Here is a 20,002-nt window from a genome sequence, read left to right on the forward strand (position 1 = left end):
GAAAATAATATTATTTTTTGCACTGATGCGACCGTGATTGGAATTATTAATAAGATACATGAAACATGATGCAACACAAGATCATCATTAATTCTCTATATATTCATTTACTTTCAACAAATTACCACGTAATTAATAACATGCACCGTAACATTGAGAAAAATTTTATTTGCAAATCTAAATTAAGATTTGTAGGACTTGTACATACATCCATGTCTGAACAAAAATAATTACACACATGGATTCCCTTTTTGCCGTATTTCACTGAAATATATAACTCCAATTTAAGAAAATTCTTCTCTAAATCAGGTTTCATCAAATCGAATTAATTACAGAACAAGCATGATACACTTGTGATGTGATTAATCATTTTTTTTAATTATACGCTAATCACATCACAAGTGTATTGCACTTATCATATAATTAATTTTTAGGTTGGACCAAATTGGGTCTGGATTAGGATCACTTGGCATTTATGCAGATTGAGACGTCTCCATCTCAAACCCTTGCTTAAGAAAAACGGTAGCAATCAACAGCTCCATATTTTGTATGTTTATGTCCATCTCCCCTTGTGTAATCTGCAATTTTCACACAAGGAACAAACCCAGTTTCGTCAGATTCGACTCCCTAGCTAGCTAGCTAGTACGTATCGGTCTATTTATACAGTAGTTAGATTATAAAATTATTGATATGCTAAATAGAATTTTGAACATATCTGGATGTGTTTGGTAGGTACCTAATTATATAAAGAAAAGACGAATGCTTGCTTACATGCAAAGTGAAGGTGAACACATAGTTATGAGCAGAAGCAGCCAAATTAGAGGTGGCAAGGGTGAAGGTTGTAAGGGATTCAAGAGCCTTGTAAAGGAGAGCAGCGATGCCTCTCCCTTTGTTGGAGACTACTCTCACGTAAAACCCTCTTTTCTCTACTTCAAACACCTCCATCTGCGTGCATGCACACCATAACATTTAATTCTTTCTCAACATCATCAAAGTCATCTGATTGTCATCCGTATTAAGACGATTAGTCTACATTAATTATTGGTACGTGTCCTGTACCTTAAAAATCTTCTTGATTACAGGATAGAAACTCATGATATTGTTCTTCCCATTGCTGCCATCGGTTCTTCCTTGATATGACGACTGGACATGAGTAGCTCCTCCTCCCAGACTGCTGATCTCGGATTTGAGCTTCTTCACTTGCATTTGCAAGTCTCTCACGTACAACACCGCGTCTCCCACTATCGAAGCTTTATCCATCTGCATCCACCATTAACATATATTTTCCGTCATAAACCCATGCATCACTTTAATTATGAGATCCTATTTAATATACATATATATAGATGAAGCAACCTTAGTGATAGTAGGAACCAAGGAGCGCAATGCATAGAGCTTTTCCTTCATTCTTCCTCTCCTCCTCCGCTCTGAAATCAACGTTCTCGATCTATCAACCTTACTACTATTCTTCTTATTTGCCCTCTTGCTGCAGGTGCCGGTGCCTGTGGTGGTGGTTGTGCCGGACGACTCCTCCACATCCATTACACCCTCCTCACTCACATTCTTCACACATGCATTCAGAAAACCCAAGTCATTGTTTACATCAGTATCAATGGCATTATGGCCCATCAGGCCATCGAAATCAAGCAACTCGGCCGGCGGAGCTTCTGAGAAAAACTGGCCATGGAAATCGTAGCCTTGATGAGCTGCGAAGTTGGCCACCGTCTCGTTCTCGTTTTCGCCACGAATGAGATCGATAAACTGGTCGAAAATCGCCTCATCCATGAAATCTATCAACCCAAAATGATCAGCTGCATATTGATATTGGTACGGATCAAGCTCTGGGATTCCTCCACTTTCCAAACAACTCCTCTCCATTTAATTTCTTTCAACTACACTTCAAATTTTTTGGGATTTTCGTGGTTTAATTTTTGTGGGGTTCTACAAGTATTTATATAGGTACGGTGTGAACGGGTTGAATGGAATGGAATCTGGTTTATGATAATGAGTACTGAGATTAGTGTAATTAGGGAGTTTACGAATTAATTAATGTTGCAAGAATCGAAAGGAATGACGTTGTAACTTCAACTAGTTGCCCTTTTTTTCCCTTAACGAGTATGTTGTTATGTGGATTAAGATGTCGGGAGATTCTCAATTGAGTTAATATATATATTAGATGCCGCAGGACGGGAGTATAGTTCGCAACTACCACAGAACTGTTTGGTTAATTCCACGTAATATTGACAAACACTACTAGACAAAAATACTACTGTTGATAATGTATAAGTGTGATTATTGAGTTTATTGGGAAAATTCTTGGTCTGCTCGACTCCGATCAGATCTCGACATGATAAGCACTTTATGGTATGATATAAGTAGAACATTCAATTTTATGTTACATTTGCTATATATATAATTATTTTATTTTTATTTGATCAAATCTAATTTGAATGAAAAGTTTTCGTTTGTGCCTAAGAGTAATTAGACAAGTTTGGTTAGTTACCTATTTCGCTTCACTTTGACATAAGTGATGATACTAATTATGTGCAGATTATATTTTTTATGCTACAAATTTTATTCCATTTTCTGTTCTATTCAACATACACACATTAAGTAATAAAAGATGACATTACATATTTTTGAATAATTATTACAACTTACATAAAGTTGTATTTATTCTTTTTAATTATGAACACAAAATCCGATAGATCATCTTCAACTGAATTACAATTCATTTAAGCTTGATTCAATTAATAATCAAATTCAAATTCAATTTTAAATTAGATAATTTTTAGATCGTAATATGATCAATTGGTTGATAAAGCTAAAGTCCTATAATCAAGAGGTCATGGGATCAAGTTTCACAAATTAATGTGTAAGTATTATCTATGTTAATAGTAATTATTGATTAATTATCTCTCTCTCTCTATATTTGATATCAATAATTAATGTATATTAATTATTAATAATTTAATATAATTATAACTGATTAACTCAAATACAGATGACTTCTAACTTGGGTAGGTTTCAGCTACGTCGCTCTCAATTCATTGACTTTCATGAGATTCTCATATCTTCTAAGTCAAATTCCTGATGTTCTTATCATTATTTTATGACAACAAACTCCTCATCCTCATGTTCGATTCCTACAGCTTTGTACTTATCAAATGTGAAGGGGAAAAGATGCCATGAAAAACAATAGTTATAAGCTTAATTCATCATAAGCGTCATTGGTGACGTGACAAGGATTAGGACAGCACTTAATCCTCCAACAACTGGTGTAATTATACTGCTTCACCTCACTTAATCATCATTAATAATGTATTAATCATATCCTAAAATTCGTGGCTCGTGACGAGTGTGTGTGCAACTGTTGATAATGCACCTAGAGCGCGTGGCTGAACCCCATAAGTTGGAATTAGAATAATCCAGAACTCTCTAGCCACGGGTTTAAGTCCTCCTCAACTCTAGCTTCCGAATATTGTAATTAATAATGTATATTTCTTGATTAAATTTAATATTGATACATTATTTGATATATTTTATGCAAATCTATTATGCTCCCAATTAATGAATCTTAACTTAATGGTTGAAATTAAAGCTTCACTAATTATATCAAGAGTCGTAGTCCATGAATATTTATTTTAACTATATTAACTTTTGCTTTTATTATTTCATTCTTGAGAGTTGTTGGTTATTTATGGGCACGAGGGTATTGATTGAATTCCTAATTGATATTATGATACGTAATTAATAGTTTTTTTTTTTCTAAATATTTTTATGATGAATAAATTATATTTTTTAAACAAGAAAATATGGAGAAATAGATTCACACAAGCATGGGCCATTAGCCCAAACATGTATAAATGGGCTCACTATTTGCGGAAGGCGTATAAAAATGGGCCACAATTTTATGAATAGACCCAATTCTTTAATATCTTATTGGGCCGCCAGAGAAAATTATCAGCCCAAAATTGAAGTTCGGAGCTCCAAGTGTTCAACTTTACAGTTTTTGGTTGATACAAAAGTTTGCTCCCGCCCTATTTTGGTTTTCATCCTATCTTTCGTTTCTTCGCTCGACTTTCTTTTCCGGTTTTCTTTCAGTCTCACCGTATATTAAGGTTAAAAGGGTGTTTTTGTTCATAAAAATATTTTAAAATTTTAATATATATATATAAAATAATAATTCATAATTCAAAAGAATATTTTGATTAATTCATAATTATGTTGATCTCAGAAAAGATAATTTTAATTTATTCAAATCTTAATATTAAACTTTTATTTGTATACATACTTTTTTTTCTATAATTAAAATAAATAAATTAATACTATATTCTGCTCAAAATATGTAGTATGACATTACTAAAATTCAAAGCGATAAAGAAACATAATTTCTAATCCCATTCAAATAAAAAAATGTAGAGACTTCACACTATTAACAATTACAGTGGGGTAAATATTACATTTGTCCCATCAACAATGCCACTTTTTGAATTTGGTCTCTCAAAGTGTGATAGAGGTCAAAAGGGACATTTTGGTTAGTTTTCACTGTATTTATTGTGTGTGTAGTTCACTCTCATTCTGTTATTGGGTGTCTACTAAATTTTTGCAAGGTTTACTTACAATAGTAGAGTTTTTCTGTACCTGTTTCATTAATACAGGAGATTTTTTAGTAAATATTTTATATGACAGGGGGTTTAATGCAATTTATTCTAATATAAAATAATTTTGATTGGTGAGTGGGATGTTGTGAAAAAGGGATTAAAATGTCATGAGGACGTGGAACCTACTCACTCTACTCTGTATTTATCCAACTTTGGCTTTCTATCAAACCTCCAATCCCATGTCATCTTGTCGTGTTCACTTCCCAAGTGGTAAACGCGCCTACCACCGCTTTTCATATATATACTATTTGTATCACATATTTTAAAATATTTATTATTTAATAAAATATATAAAAAATAATAATTTAATGTTAAATTTTATTATTTTCTAATGCTAAATTTATAATAAAATAGTATCAATAAATATGCATGAAAATAAAAAGAAATAAGTAAATATAAAAAGATAATGCGGGAAGTGGAAAATTATTAAAAAAATAAATTAAATATTAAAAAAAGCAGATAAAAAAGGAGAAGAAACAATAAAGAGGTGTTTTCCCTTAATAATAAAATATCGATGATCATCTCACTTCACTTGCAAATATGTTGGCGTCTCAAATCAAAATTTTATGTTTGATTGTTGAAAAATATAATATTATATAATCATTTTATTAAATGTTAGTACGTGAAATTCTTCTTCATATTTCATAAGGCTTTTTTTTCTATTTAATTTTAGTGTCATATTACAAACTAAGAAACACATTAATATAAATTATTCTTCCTTTTTTTATCCCATAATACTTTTTCAAACTACGCCTCAAATACTCCAGCTAATACACTGTGGAGGAATAGAGAAGAGGTGAGCAACACGCGTCGAGGCTTGAATGTGGGATTCCGAAAACCCACTTCATTTTCTCGCAAATGTCGCCTTTCTTGTTAAGGAAATAAAAGGTCAGAATAATTGAGGAATGATGGGGTGGAATGGGAGGATTCATCGTCCTAATAATCCTTCACAAACACGTTGTAAAGCCGTTGTTTTCCCGCTCTCTCAAAACCGTGTGCTCCATCTTCCACTTGAATTAAATACATTCAAACTCTCTTCAGAATCAAGAGAATCCCTGAATTCTTGCATGCATTTCTTGCTGCAATTGAAAGAATAAATTCTGAGAAATAGAAGAAAATGATGATGTCCGAGTCTGATCAGCAAAAGCCGCCGATTGTACTGTCCGACGATTCCAGTAAACAACAGCTTCAAATGGAGCCTGCCCCTGCCAATTATGGGTACACTTTCGAGTTTCTTTCAGACTTTCTGGGGTTTCTTGCTTTTGTTTTTGTGACAGTTTCTTGAATTGATTTTGCCTGTCTGATTAATTTCATCTAAATCTGTCGCTTTTAGGTGCAAACATTATAGGAGGAGATGCAAGATCAGGGCCCCTTGTTGTGACGAGGTTTTCGATTGCAGGCATTGCCATAATGAAGCTAAGGTCTGTTGATTCATGATTCCTTTTCTTTATATTCTTGCCTTCATTCTAGTTCATCAATTAAGGCTTAATGTATCTTTGAAATTTCTTTTTCTTGACTTTTTTTATGCATTTAATTACTTCTAGCAATCAATGAAGTCTTGGTCTAATGTTTAGCACTGTGATCTATAAATAAGTATGCAATCATGGGTTTTAATCCCATCAGATAATTTCGTATTTGTCTTATTTCTGTTATAATTTGTTATTTTACAAATGTATATCAGAATATTTTGATATAATAATGTAATTACCGTTTCTATAAAACAAAATTTTCTTGCAGCAGCTAGTTTTCTCTATCTTACTTGTTTTCTGATTTGACAGAACGCCCTTGAGATCAATCCCCTTCATCGACATGATGTCCCTCGCCACCATGTGAAAAGGGTGAGTTTTAATTAATCTATGATCATAAATTCTCTGAGTTAAATATAAAAAATCTGTGTTTTGTTTGATTTTCTGAAGAATAATAATATTTCACAATATTGTCTTAAATGTTAGTGGAGTAAGACAACAAATGAAATGTTCAAAAAATCCTTTTCTTCTCACAAATAAGGCTAAATATTTCATGTGTAGTAATTTATAAGTGTTTATAGTCGATCGACCTTTTCGCGTTATAGATTAATCATATGAAGACAGAAGTGTTTCGAAGTTGACTTATGGATGCATATGTTGTGCAGGTCATGTGTTCCTTATGTGGCACCGAACAAGATGTAAGCGAAATAAACGAGCAATACTCATAAACAAATTTGGCTTTTATTTATACGGTCCTTGATTTATATAAGTGTGTGGTTTTCAGGTTGGACAGAACTGTGTAAGTTGTGGAGTTTGCATGGGGAACTACTTCTGTGAAAAATGCAAATTCTTCGACGATGATGTGAGAAGCTCTTCACAGTGTTTCTAACACTCTTTCACGGTATTCTGTTGTGTCCATCTACGTGAAATTTAATACTGTGTTTTATTTACATGAATTTAGGTCTCGAAGAAACAATACCACTGTGATGAATGTGGGATATGCAGGTGAGAACTCACACCACGACGGTGTAAATTTTTCAAAAATTAGTGGGTGTTTTTTGTAATATGTCTAAACCTTCAGGGGAAGTTATGTAATCATCCCTATAAAATATATACCTTTTTAAATTTATTTTCCATCACTACTCTGCAGAACTGGTGGCAGGGAGAACTTCTTTCACTGCAGCAATTGCGGTACGTCAAGTTGATTTCCTTAATTCTCAGAATTTCCTGTTGAACTCTAATTTTTAATTTTCCTGAGATCCAATCCACTGCTTGTGGTCCAGGGTGCTGCTATTCGAACTTGATTAAGGATGCGCATCGTTGTGTGGAACGAGCAATGCATCACAATTGTGCAGTTTGCTTTGAGGTAATGTTATTTACTCTATTAAGCCACTCGACATCATTGGAAGTTGATGAAATAACGTTTGTCCTGAGGTGTAATTCTATTTATTATTTCAAATTGCAGTTCTTGTTTGACTCGACAAGGAACATTGCTGTTTTGTTATGTGGACATACGATACATATGGAATGTGTCAAAGAGATGGAGCGTCATCGCAGGTGACCCCCCCCCCCCCTTTTTGTTTACGAGAGACATGATCAATATCATCATAAAATATATCTAATCAACTTCCATATATATGTGGGACTCGAACTTAGGACATTTGCCTAGTGAAAATTCTGGGGAAAAAGTAAGCTTGGAGAATGATTTTTGAATATAGACTTGGAAATAACATGTCTTTTTAGGATAAATTTTCAAGAATATCGAATAAACACATGCTTGGGGTTGGGGCGGGGGTGTCTGTGATATCTTTCAATGACGATCTTATGGAAATAGCGTGTCATCCAATTGCAACCTTAGTTTTGCATTTTGAACATAGGATCCTTAACCAAGAAATTAATGTTCTTCCTACGACTTCCAGATACGCGTGTCCTGTCTGCTCAAAGTCCATTTGTGATATGTCAAATGTATGGAGAAAGCTTGATGAAGAGGTACCTATCAAGATGCACTTGCACTTTTAATCTATTTGTGTTTTCATTTTCGGACCATCTGATTCATTATTTTATTCTGCAAATTGACCAACAGATTGCTTCAACTCCTATGCCGGAGATGTACAAGAACAAAAAGGTAAGAGTGTCATTTCAACAAATTAGGTTACTAGATAATTACACTGACCCCTCCTCAGGTTTGGGCATATTATAAGAAAAACCATTGGATTCTGAAAGATTAAACTCTTACTCCCTATTGTCATGTTTTACTTTATAGATTTTACTTAGTCATCTAGTCTGTAGTGTAAAAATGACGACAGGGCGTGGAGTTGAAATTGATGAAATTTTTCGTAGTACACCTAAATCTCAGGATATCTATGACAAATCTCCAAGACATCTAGCTTACATGAATTTTTGTGTTTTTTTCTGTAAGTAGGTGTGGATACTATGTAACGACTGTGAGGAGACGTCCGAAGTTCAGTTCCACATTGTGGGGTACAAATGCTTGAGCTGCAGCTCTTACAATACTAGACAGATTCAAGGTGGCCCTCCACCTTCATGCTCATCTAGAGTTGCCGAGGTAGTAAGATGATTTCCGATTAACGTTAAAACCCTCGAGAGGATGGTGCTGTTGGAGCACAGTTGTTGTGCCTTAAGGCTGTTCTTTACTCCTCCAGAAGGGAGGAGAAGAAAATGTGGTAGGAAGCAACTTTTTTGTGCAATATTTTTAAAAAGGAAAGTCTATTTGTTACCCTTAATTACAAGGCTATTGAGCCCTTTGGGGACAGCATGAATTTTACAAGGTTTTAGATGCAGTTTCTTGCTCCTTTCAGCGTCGTGTGCTTTCATGTTGCAATATAATAGCAAGCTGACTTGTTTAGTGTTCAATCACCTTCCATTTTGTAGTTGTGTATTATTAGGAAGAAGAAGACAATATTGTCTTGTTATTTTTCCAGCACGAAGCTTATGAAACACAATTGCTATATTTTTTTAGAAGGGGTAATATGCTTATTTTTAATATTGTTTGGGTAAATTGTTATTCACTCTTATTATTATATATAAGAGGGAAGCAAAAGGGCCAAAACAGCCCAATTTTAAATTTCTATAAAATAAAATGTGGACGGTGAATTGCGCAGAGAGCAAGTCGCCAAAGCTCTTCAATATATTACATATTAACACACACACATAAATATTGATTAGTGCATGATCTCTTAATACGTACAAAATTCTTGGTTCTAGTGAAAATTTATATATCAGCTGAATTTCCACTTTGGATTACCAAATTTACTTTTACCTTTTCCCCCCTCTTACCAAAAACTCAACTTGTGACATTTTCACCAAAATTTTACTCAGAAATTATATTATATTTCTAACAAATTGCAAAAGTTGTTTGGATGGATTAATTCTTAATTACCCCATTTGAGTGATTTACAGTTCTGTGCTGATATGTGATGGTGATCGAAAATGAAAATACTTCAAATTTTTACTATAAAAGAAATATTTGTAAGGAAAACTAAGGTGTGTGGATCAAATTTAAATTGTACCCATTTCTTAGTACTCCCTGACAGAAACATACGCAGTCAAACAAATGCAGTAGTTGTGTTTGCACACGTGAATGGATGCAGCCCTTTTTTGTACGCACATTGCTTTAATTCAAAACCAGGGAACCTTCTTTACCCACCTTTTGAGCATTTGTTCAAAACGTCCCCACTTTTATTGCACACATTTCTAATTTATGACAACCAAAGGAGTATAAAGATGTTGCCCTTCAATCATGTTCCTAAATTAGCTTGTGAGTGAAGCTACAATTGAAATGGATTCTTGTCTGTGTCAACATTTACAATAATAATATGGGCAAATTTGCATTGATATCATTGAGTTTAAATTCAAATATACAGACACCTTACGTTTTTCTAAAAATTACTTTCGGGTGGTGTTAGTTAATGTACTTCAAGAAGTATTTTTACAAATTTTTATCATTGAATAAGAGTGTACTTATAATCATAACTACAATATCAAGGATTGCATTTATAATTTTATAAAATATATGGAATATTTGTGTATTTAAACTTAATATCACAAGGTGTTTAATTTGGGGTGTACGTCTTTCTATATATAATAATGCACCAAGAATTGAAAGAGAAGTAACGTAATAACTAAGAATTAAAGGCCGTGAGAATATATTCATAAAAAGAAACAAAAGTGATGGAATATATTCTCTAGTTAGGAAACAGATTTACGTGATGTTAGGATGTGACCCTTTTTTGGGTGAGACCAGGCTGGAACTGGAAGCAGTTTGAATGAGAAATTGCTTTTCAAAAAAATGGTTGTTTTAAGGGAGAAAAGAATTGAAACATGTGATGGATATTTTAATTGATTTTCACTTATCTTTTGGAAAATATTGTCCATAATTAGTGTTGTTAAAAAATAATCAAGATTAGCCAAACACTGCCAGTGTTGACATTTTATTGATTTTGGACAAGCTAGTAACCTTTTTAGGCATTGGAAGGTTGGATCCCACATTCCCATGTCTGGAAAAAATGAATGCCTACTTTGACTTTAAACTAACTTTTCTATGGTACGGTCAACATTATGAAGTCCAAGGTATCATCACCCAATCAGAATCCTATGCTGCTTCAACTTCAACTCTCTCAGTTTGACTTTGGTGATTTCCACATCTGAAGCTTCTTCAAATCTCCACCACTGTTTTTGTTATTGCATTTTCTTCCCCAAGCCCATAATAAATGTACACCAAACAAACTCTGGTAGTCTTTCCCAACTTCTACATATCTATATGTTTTTTAATAATTTTAAAAAAAGGACAGAAGCAGTGGCAACCTTGCCACCCTTGCTATACAATATAACATTTTCATATGTTGTCGCATGACGTATCAGACACCTGAACAACCAGTACATATGTTTATCACATCTAGACAGCTTCACTAACTTTTGTTGATGCTGGATGTTCTCATCAACAAGATAAATCAGGTATGGAGATTACATAAATCTACATTGGCCATACCGTTGTAATTAACACTAATATAGGAGTAAGACTCGGGATAATTCTCAATCATGACGGTTTTAGCATATTAAGGAGAAAGAATGTAGAAGAATTTACTCAAGAAATAGTGTCAATAACACAAAAATGCAGCTGAATAGCCAAAGACCTGAACCTACTCGTTTTTTCAGTTCCTGATTTAACACAAGTGTATGATAAAATTCAGTAAAAATCAAGGGCGTTTTACAGTATAAACACATAATCTCCATGGATTATGTTGAAACTCCAATTCTTAACCTTAAGGCGCGTATTCTAGGAGTTACCCTCGATGTCAGAAGATACCTTCGATTGTATTATAACCCGAGCTCCTGAAGCAAGCCTGTTTGGAAGAAATTATAAAGAAAATCTCAATCCACCAAAAACACGAGAATCAGCATTAAGCTGGCTAGTTGAGTGACGGATAAAGATTTGAGTGGAGTCAAAACTTAACTTTCTTCAATTTTGATGACGTTCTCCTTGTCGTTTCTGGAAGAATCTGGTTTTCCGGATTGTTCTTTGCCAGAGAATGGTTCCGTCATTCTCCTGCTCCCACCATTTGATGTGCCGGGTGTAATGGTCCGTGAACTTGCTGCTCTCTCCGATGAGATTCTAGGCCCCTCAGAAAGAGGAGATCTCATTGATTCACTTCTTGGCTGCTTGCTCAGTGAAGCCATGATCGATTTAGGAACACACTTCGATGTTGTGGAACTTCCCTCTTCCTTGTCTTCATTAGGATCAAGTTGCTGAGTACTTCTGCAAGGCCAAATTATTTTACTCACCCAGGAATGCAGAGGGGGAACACAGAAATTTGATTATCAACAAAGTTTTAAACATAGGTGGAGAAAACTGACTGACCGGTCAGCATTGTAAGAAGAAGATCTCTGAAGTGTGGGTACATTTTCCTTGAGAGTAGTTGTTTCAGCCAAACTCCCACTAAAGTATTCTTTATCTTCCAGTCTCATGCTCGTTAGACGAGGGTTCTCTGCCAGGCAATCAAGCTCTCCGAACATTAATGACGTCGAGAACAACGGGGAGGGGAATTTGGAATGTGAGAATTTAGGTTTGTAGGTAGGGATCAAGCCAAAGCTGTGATCTTTCACTGAAATTGAACCACAAGATATCAGTTGCATTATCATATTCGAGGCCTTAAACTTTGTACCAGATGGCATTCGAAATTCCTCTTCTTCGAGAATTCTAAAGCTGTTGAGCTTCCTCACATCAGCTCGGATGAGAGATTCCAATGTATCTGTCCTACCACTTGATGACGAAGCACTGGACGTCGATGGAGGTGGTGAAACAACGTCTCTGCAAATCTCTGGAGTTGGTTTTACCCGAGAGACTTGGATTTGGTGAGTTCCACGACTGTCGTTCTCCAATGTACCATCATCAGTTGAAACCCCTCTTGTACAAGTATCTCGAGTTTCAACAACTCTGCTGGCTTTTTCTTCAGTCTGAGTGGACGCATCAGCTAGACCATCATTCTTGTAAACCTTGTACTCTGTCAGGCTTAGAGAACCATTCCAAGAGGAAGTTTTCTCGATGCTCGATTCTGGGGACACAGTTGATGAGCATGGACGCTGAACCGGAGGAGATAGCTCATCATCCTGAGAACTCTTTGTAGTTCTGCCGTTCAAGCTAGATGAAGACGATGATTCCTCCTGGCTTCTAGAGGACGGTGGTTCTGGTAGTGCTTTTTGATTCTGTAATATAAAAGTCCCAGCAGGGCTAAAGCGACCTAGAAAACAAGAAGTATCCATTTTCATAGTTATGGGGGCTTTTATACAAATGCGGCAATCCGAACCTCAAGAAAACGGAAAGGGTTTGGCGAAAGAAGGAAACTTCCAATTTCTTCTTCATTTATCAGCTATTACATTTTTCTCTTTAATCAAGTAGGACCTATTTGATTCTTGTCATCTCTTGGAAAGAAGACAGCGTCTAGTGATATTCATTACCTAACAGTTGTTAGTGATCATGAAAATATACCAACAATGAAGTAAAGACATGGCTACTTAAGGAAACTAAGACTATCTCCATCTAGAACAACAAAATGTGCTAGCATTTGGTTTTTCCATATCATTGTTAAGGCCATTAAATTAAAGGGCATCAGCTAATAGCCTATTTAAGCATACTCATAATTCTTTTTCAAGTTTAACTGCTCCCAGCAACTTCTGAACATAGTTGAAGTCATTTCTCACACAAACTGAAGATCATGCTAAAACAACTCAAACAAAATAATAATCATATTACCAGAATTCGAATCTTCAAAGAGCTCGGAACCCTTGAGCACATACTCATTACCATGAGCCGGAAGGATTAAATCATCATCACAAAGATCATGCCATACATACCCATTCTTGTAACTCCTGCATCCACAAATTACCATAAAAAACTACGAGATGCACTCTCGCAAGCAAAAAGGGAGCAAAGCTGAAGAGAATCCAATAAAAAGTCCATAGACCATTTTCACCTCTTGCAAGACCAAGAGTACATCGAAGCCATGCCTCTGCCTCTCAGAGCATTGAGCCTTTCTATCACATCTTCAAAACAAAGACAACATTCCAACTTTCAGACTTCAAATAGCAATTACCAAATTATCTTTTTGTCGAATTCACATAAATAAACTGTATGCTACCTCTTAAGTAAAGGCCATCAGTGGAAGACAAGGGGACTTCCATGAAGTGTGGATGCTCGAGTTGTCTATTCCTACATAGATAGTAAACTACTGGTACTTTCCCATTATGCTGTAGCTGCTGCTGCTGCTGCTGCTGCTGATTGCACTGATGATTGTAGTGATACTTGGGCGATTTCTCAGTCCATACTTTTGCTCTTTCCGGGCTCACTTGACTATATTTCTTAATCCTCCCCTCCATTTTGCACCTTCAAAATCTGGTCAGACCTGAATTTCCTCAAACAGACAGAGATTTCCGACAACCACCCAATATTTCTCTTAAATTTTTCCTTCAAATGCAGGCAGCGTCAAACTGAAAAATTCCGGGCAACACAATCATCAAGGCCCAAAGTCCCCAAAAAACTATACAAGAAATCGACGTTAGACAATTTTCCTGAACACTTGAGCTCAGTAAATTTGCTACCAGATCTACGCATGACCCATAAAAGCTCAAAAATCTTTAAGAAACAATCAAAGAAAACCTCCACAAGTCAAGCATATTACCAAATATATCCCATATAAAAATACTTAGTTCTATGTAAGGAAACAAACATGGCCATGGACGCAAGATTTCCCAAAAAATGCAAATAAAGGATGAATCAATGCAAGTAAATCCACTTGCAGATTGACGAACTGAAGCCCAAGAGTCAGAAAAGGGAAAAAAATGTATGGGGTGTATAATTTTCAGCACATTTGTGAGAGAAAACACGCCAACCTGGGAGAGAAGGAAGCAAAGCAAAAGCAGGACACCCGCATTTAATGCATCAGAACCCGGCCGCCCGACCCACTTGGGATTTGTGTGCCTTCAGAAGGAGGAAACGGTAGAGGTGACTATTCATGGAAATGACAGAGTAGAGATGGAGAAAGGGACTGGTGAAAAGGAGATGGGGAAGAAAGATGAGAGAAGCCGTGAATTTGCCGACCCGACCCGTTGGATGTTTTGGCGGATTGGAAATTTCTTTTGATTTTGGAGTTTTGTGGGGTTTGCAGCGTTTGGTAGTGAAGTGAAGTGGGTTATGGCTCCAATAATCTCCCATCTATGTCGCTTCCTTTTATTTCTTTTGTCGCCATTGTTACTGCATTCGTGACCTCCTGGGGGACCTTTCAACCTTTGTTTGGCTCTTTCTTGGGATGTGTTGGTTTTTGTTATTTTCAAAATTGGGAAAATATTCAATGAAATATTAGTCTCTTTTGAAATCTGTAATATATTACTTCAAAAAGAAACCAATATATATATATATATATATTGGGTACTAATGAAAAAGTTCAAAATTGAACCAAACCTATTTTTTTTTATTACAAAAGATATAAATGGCTCCACTTTGATCACCAAAGTGAGCCATGTTAAACCCTAGAGTTGGAGATTGTAAATGCAATTTATTCCATTGTGAAAATTTTATGAAAAAAATAGTAAATTATTCGCTAGTATTATTATTGGATATTTTCTGTAGTGTTTATTTTAAATATATTTTTTATAATAATTCAAATCATATTTAAGAAAACGATTGCAATAGAGATATTTCAGGAGTGTAAATAATCTGGCCATTATCATCATAAACAAATTAGTTCATATTATGAGGGACTATTTTGTTAAAAGTGTAAATGCACTTTATCCACAATTTAAAAGTGCAAAATATATTTAACCCTATTTGTTTTCAACAAAACGATGTTGTGTTTCTCATGTTCTTATTTAAAATTAGAAAATTCTTCCTCATAATTGAACAATGAGCTTTTGTCTTTAGAATTATAGGGGGAGTTCCTACCTAAACACTTAAATTTAGCGAAACCAGAGTGTTTGAAAATATAATTTTTGCTTATGTTTTGTCTTTTTTAAAATTATACTAAAATAAGTTAAAAGTTGTAAGGTGATGAAAATGTGTTTATTGTAGATTAAGACATTTTTGTAAATAAGTTAAATTTCTTTTTATGACTTTTTGCTCCAATTATTCATTGTATATTTAAAAATATTTCATCGCATCCACCTGTAAAGATAATTAGGTAATTTCATAAATAAGTTGGTAATCTACTAACTCTTTACCAAACACTTAAGCATCAACTTTTTTATACTTATAATTATTACATCCAAAACTCTCAATTTTTGTATTTTAATCACTTATCTCGTAAAAAAAATAAAAAAAATTAAGCATTTCTTTAAAAGTATAAGGTTTTCCAAACACTATCCTAATCAAAAAGTCCTTGTTGATATATATATATATATATATATATATGTGTGTGTGTGTGTGTGATAAATTTAGATTGTAATTTAAAATTTGAGCCACATACAATACACACGTCGATGTTATATTAGTATACATCTCTAAAATATAATAAAAAATCTTTCACCACAAAAAGAAAAAAAAACTTTTTAATTAAGCCATTATTTCTCGTATAAATAAGTCTGCCTCATTAATAGGAGTGTGTATCACACCTATTGAAGAAAAAGACAAATAATTCTCTTACTAAGCCAAAATACCACCAGCACCCCAAGATCCGTGTCCTCTACTCCGGCAACCTAATACAACAATCAGCTCCAAGGACTTGAGATCCAAGCCACACCATGTATGACAGCTCAGGGCTTGAAATGATGCCATATAGATCAAGAAAGTAAGAATATATGATCCTATAAATACCCTTATGCTACTATATTTATGGTAAGAGTCAATTATTATTTGCTTCCTCATTTATTGCTCCAAATCGTTATTTACTATCTTGAGTTTAGGTTGCCTTAAGCATTTGAGAGTTTTCCACAAGGATTATCACAACTAGCCTAACGTGCTTCTTTCTTCTTAAAAATAACTATAGTTCTCGTATAATCAAACAAAATTGCAGAGGTTGATCTCCAAGAAGCTCGCGTATTCGACCCCAATCACATGTATACTAAGTAGATTTACACGAATTTTTTTTTTTTTTTCGGCCATTACCTAACTAAAATACACATGATAAAGATGATGAGTGAGGACTCATCTCATTCTATGAAAAAAGTAGGGCTGGCCTACATGGATTAATAATATCCACGTATGATGGGAAAATTCAGAAAACATTCTGAGGGTTGGTGGGGCTGATCAAAACCTTTGCCTCACACATTAAGTAAGAACTTGTGCATTAATATCCACCTACTAAATTCACTTCTTTCAAAAGAAAAAATTCAAATTCTTGAATTTTTTTTTTATAATGTTTATGCTTTAATTGATGAATTTAAATTTAAAAAAGTAACTTGAATTGATGAATTTAAATTTGAAAAAACAAATCAAATGACTTTGAAAAACATTATTGAATGCGGCGAAGTCTTAATCAAATTAAATTTGAAGGTTATAGATGATGGGATGGGAGATTGCGTATGAGAAGGGGAAGAAAATTCTTGGCCCATTGATAGGAGTGCATGTTGTGTTAATTTCAAGTGATATATATATATATATATATATTGTGATTAAAATGTGCCTAATCAAATGTTCTACCGCAATATTAGTCTATAATAGACTGAGGAAAAAGAAAAAAAGAAGCCAAAATCAACATGTAGACACTTAGAAGGAAGAGTTAGGCTTGTCCATGTCTAACCCTGCGAGAATAGGGCTGCAAAAAGAAGGTTCAAAACTCGATTTTTGAAAAGATTTATGGCGAATTGGGACTTTTGACTAATTGAAAACTACATGTTTTGAAAGAATCTCTTTAAAAGAATAGTTTTACTTCCTTAAAACTTTTAGTTTTATTATGAATTGATCTTTTTTAGTTCTAGTAGGATGAGGTAACTAATTAGTATATATGTGTGATGTAATTAACCATATAGACTTCTTTTGCTCTCTCATCTTTGGGGATCTTCTCTATATTTTTCTATAATATTTTCTCTTCTCTTTTTATTTTTTCTCTCTTTAGCATCTAGACTAGTTCTTTTATTTCTAGTTAAAAATTTGGTGAATGCTTGATTTCAATATGTTGTAAAATCTAACTTGTACTTTCTACTTTCATTCATATTGATAGTTGTGTTATTCTCCGTGTTTTTATTATAAATAATCTGATTTATTAATTAAAGAGCTCGTTCTTCATTTTCAAGAATATTTTCCAGCCAATTGAACTTGCAAATCCATAATTGTTTGCTTAGTTCAATAACTAATGGTAAGGCAACTTAATTGATTATGCAATAATTTTCGATTATGTTGTGGGGAATGCACAATCTAACTTAAATAAATTTTCGTATAAATTTATTGGTTAGAATTAGTCATTTATAGTTCTTAATGCTGTTGGTAAATTAAATCTTGAAAACGTTTTCAAGGTTATTTATTGATTAGGAATTTAATCAACGAACATTCTTTGACTATCGATAAGGTAACGAAAGATAAGGTTGTTGTCATTTTGCTAAGATGGTATTGACTATTTTCTCTAGGTTTTGGGGTGCTACTCATTAGAATTTTTGCCACCAAAATGTTAAAAATGGCTTGAAATAAAAGCAATTTTTCTTGGAAAAGTTTGATGTTTGTTTGTAGCAATTACCAAAAATTTAAATACATTCTTGGAAAAAGCCTTTACATTGCATTGCAAATAACCTGCTCTTAATAGTTCACTACTTTACATTGTTAAAACCATTTCTCCTCCTATCCCAATTTCGTTTTTCTTTTCTTTGTTAAATTTTTGTTTTAAAATCATTCCTTTTTTCTCATTTTACATTAAAAAAAAATGTATTTTCATCATTCTTATAACATTTTTAAGGCTTAATTTTCTGTCTTTATTTTGGGGTGTTCTTGTTTATAGAATCATCCCACATGGCAATAACATATTATGTCGATTCATTTTGTTCTATTGACTTGTAATGAACATAAATATAATTGCTCATTATAATTAATGTCAACATGAGGAACATTTTGGTACGTTATATTGTTTAAGGCTACTTTGCGATATGAATGATAGTTCAGAGATAATGAAGGTATTTTATTCTTAACAATTTAAGGGGAATATATGTATATATATATATATAGAGTTGATTATTTAGCATATGACTGAAGGGTCCACCTTCCAATTCAATGATTTGAGCAAATGTATGGTGTTGGGAAAAGAGGAGGCCCAGATTTAAGTTTTTACTAGACTTTTAAATGTTGTAAATAGGGACCAAAATTTTCAGATAGATACTAATGGGCTCAATTTGCAGATGGCCCGAAAGACCTCAAAAGCTATCCTAAGACTTCCACTGCACATAGGGAGGATTTTTTAAGGATTCTACTTAATCACATTAGGACACTCCGGAACATTCTATATTCATTTGTTTTTCTTTTTTTGTTTTTTTAGGTTGCCAGTCTGCCCTCGCACGCTTTTAGGCGTTGGCGACTGTTTGGGTTGGCAAGTGAAGACATTAGGCCTAGCATCATGTTCATGTGTGGCCAAGGGTTTTCAGTTTTGTTGATAAGACTTCAGGCTACAATGGAGACTTGTGGGGTTCCTTTTTTTTTTTTCACATTAAAGACGAACTAATTATATTTAGAATAAAAATGGAAGAATTAAAGTTATGATCCAACTCTTCCTATATGTTTTGACTCTTGAATTTGATTTTTCGAGGGTTTAATTGGTCCCTATAATTGTGGGTTTATTCAAAATATGAAACTTTATGGGAAAAAAAATACTAAGACGAGAGAGAAACGTGGAGTAGTGAATGAAAGAAAAAAAATGAAATCTAAAACACTTAAAACTAGCTCTTTTGCAATTATTTTTTTAATGAATTAATTATGATTACATCAAAAAATTTAATTATAAGAAATTTATATATCAATTATTGATATCAAACATATATAATTAATTTTCATCTCAATTGTTGATTAAATTGAACCTCATGGACTAAAGGTCTGTCGGAGGGGCATCTTGCATGTTATTCCTTCTTTGTTTATTTCTTTTTCTTTATAAAAGCAATAATTATATATTTATATTAATATTTCAAAAAATTGAACAATACATCAATTCTAATATCAATATTCTAATAAATTAAGCAATACATCGATTCGATCAATCACTGTTATAACAAAGACAATATTAAAATAAATTATAATAAAATAGAACAAACTCACACATCTAATAAGATTCAAACTTCAAATTTAATTTATAGAATTGTTACTTTAACCACCATTGATATAATTCTTCTCTTTCAAGTAACGTAAGATTGCATGTTGGGTCGCATCTGTCGCCATTTCTGGGTAACAATAAT

General features: G+C 33.7%; 3 protein-coding genes across 3 annotated transcripts; 1 reads left to right on the forward strand and 2 right to left on the reverse strand.

Annotated features, from left to right (window-relative positions):
* Nucleotides 1-148: 148 nt before the first annotated feature.
* FRU (FER-like regulator of iron uptake) lies at nt 149-2,034 on the reverse strand. The gene is made up of 4 exons (XM_011090891.3): nt 1,357-2,034; nt 1,060-1,260; nt 772-945; nt 149-578 (listed from the first exon to the last, which is right to left on the reverse strand). The coding sequence occupies exons 1-4, from the start codon at nt 1,876-1,878 to the stop codon at nt 474-476; spliced, it is 1,002 nt and encodes a 333-aa protein (XP_011089193.1). The 5' UTR covers nt 1,879-2,034; the 3' UTR covers nt 149-473.
* Nucleotides 2,035-5,560: 3,526 nt separating this feature from the next.
* LOC105169945 (E3 ubiquitin-protein ligase RZFP34) lies at nt 5,561-9,004 on the forward strand. Its single transcript, XM_011090493.3, has 12 exons — nt 5,561-5,882; nt 5,998-6,085; nt 6,443-6,502; nt 6,796-6,828; nt 6,915-6,992; nt 7,092-7,135; nt 7,281-7,321; nt 7,414-7,496; nt 7,596-7,687; nt 8,050-8,119; nt 8,214-8,255; nt 8,553-9,004. Exons 1-12 carry the CDS (start codon nt 5,782-5,784, stop codon nt 8,706-8,708), a joined length of 888 nt encoding a protein of 295 aa, XP_011088795.1. The 5' UTR covers nt 5,561-5,781; the 3' UTR covers nt 8,709-9,004.
* Nucleotides 9,005-11,205: 2,201 nt separating this feature from the next.
* On the reverse strand, nt 11,206-14,945 carry LOC105169942 (UPSTREAM OF FLC protein (DUF966)). Its single transcript, XM_020697018.2, has 7 exons — nt 14,537-14,945; nt 13,786-14,134; nt 13,621-13,690; nt 13,401-13,516; nt 12,009-12,888; nt 11,604-11,906; nt 11,206-11,493 (listed from the first exon to the last, which is right to left on the reverse strand). Exons 2-7 carry the CDS (start codon nt 14,021-14,023, stop codon nt 11,427-11,429), a joined length of 1,674 nt encoding a protein of 557 aa, XP_020552677.1. The 5' UTR covers nt 14,024-14,134; nt 14,537-14,945; the 3' UTR covers nt 11,206-11,426.
* Between the last annotated feature and the right edge of the window lie 5,057 nt (nt 14,946-20,002).

Source organism: Sesamum indicum, linkage group LG9, assembly GCF_026168435.1.
Source record: "Sesamum indicum cultivar Baizhima isolate 11 linkage group LG9, ASM2616843v1, whole genome shotgun sequence".
Classification (NCBI taxonomy): domain Eukaryota; kingdom Viridiplantae; phylum Streptophyta; class Magnoliopsida; order Lamiales; family Pedaliaceae; genus Sesamum; species Sesamum indicum.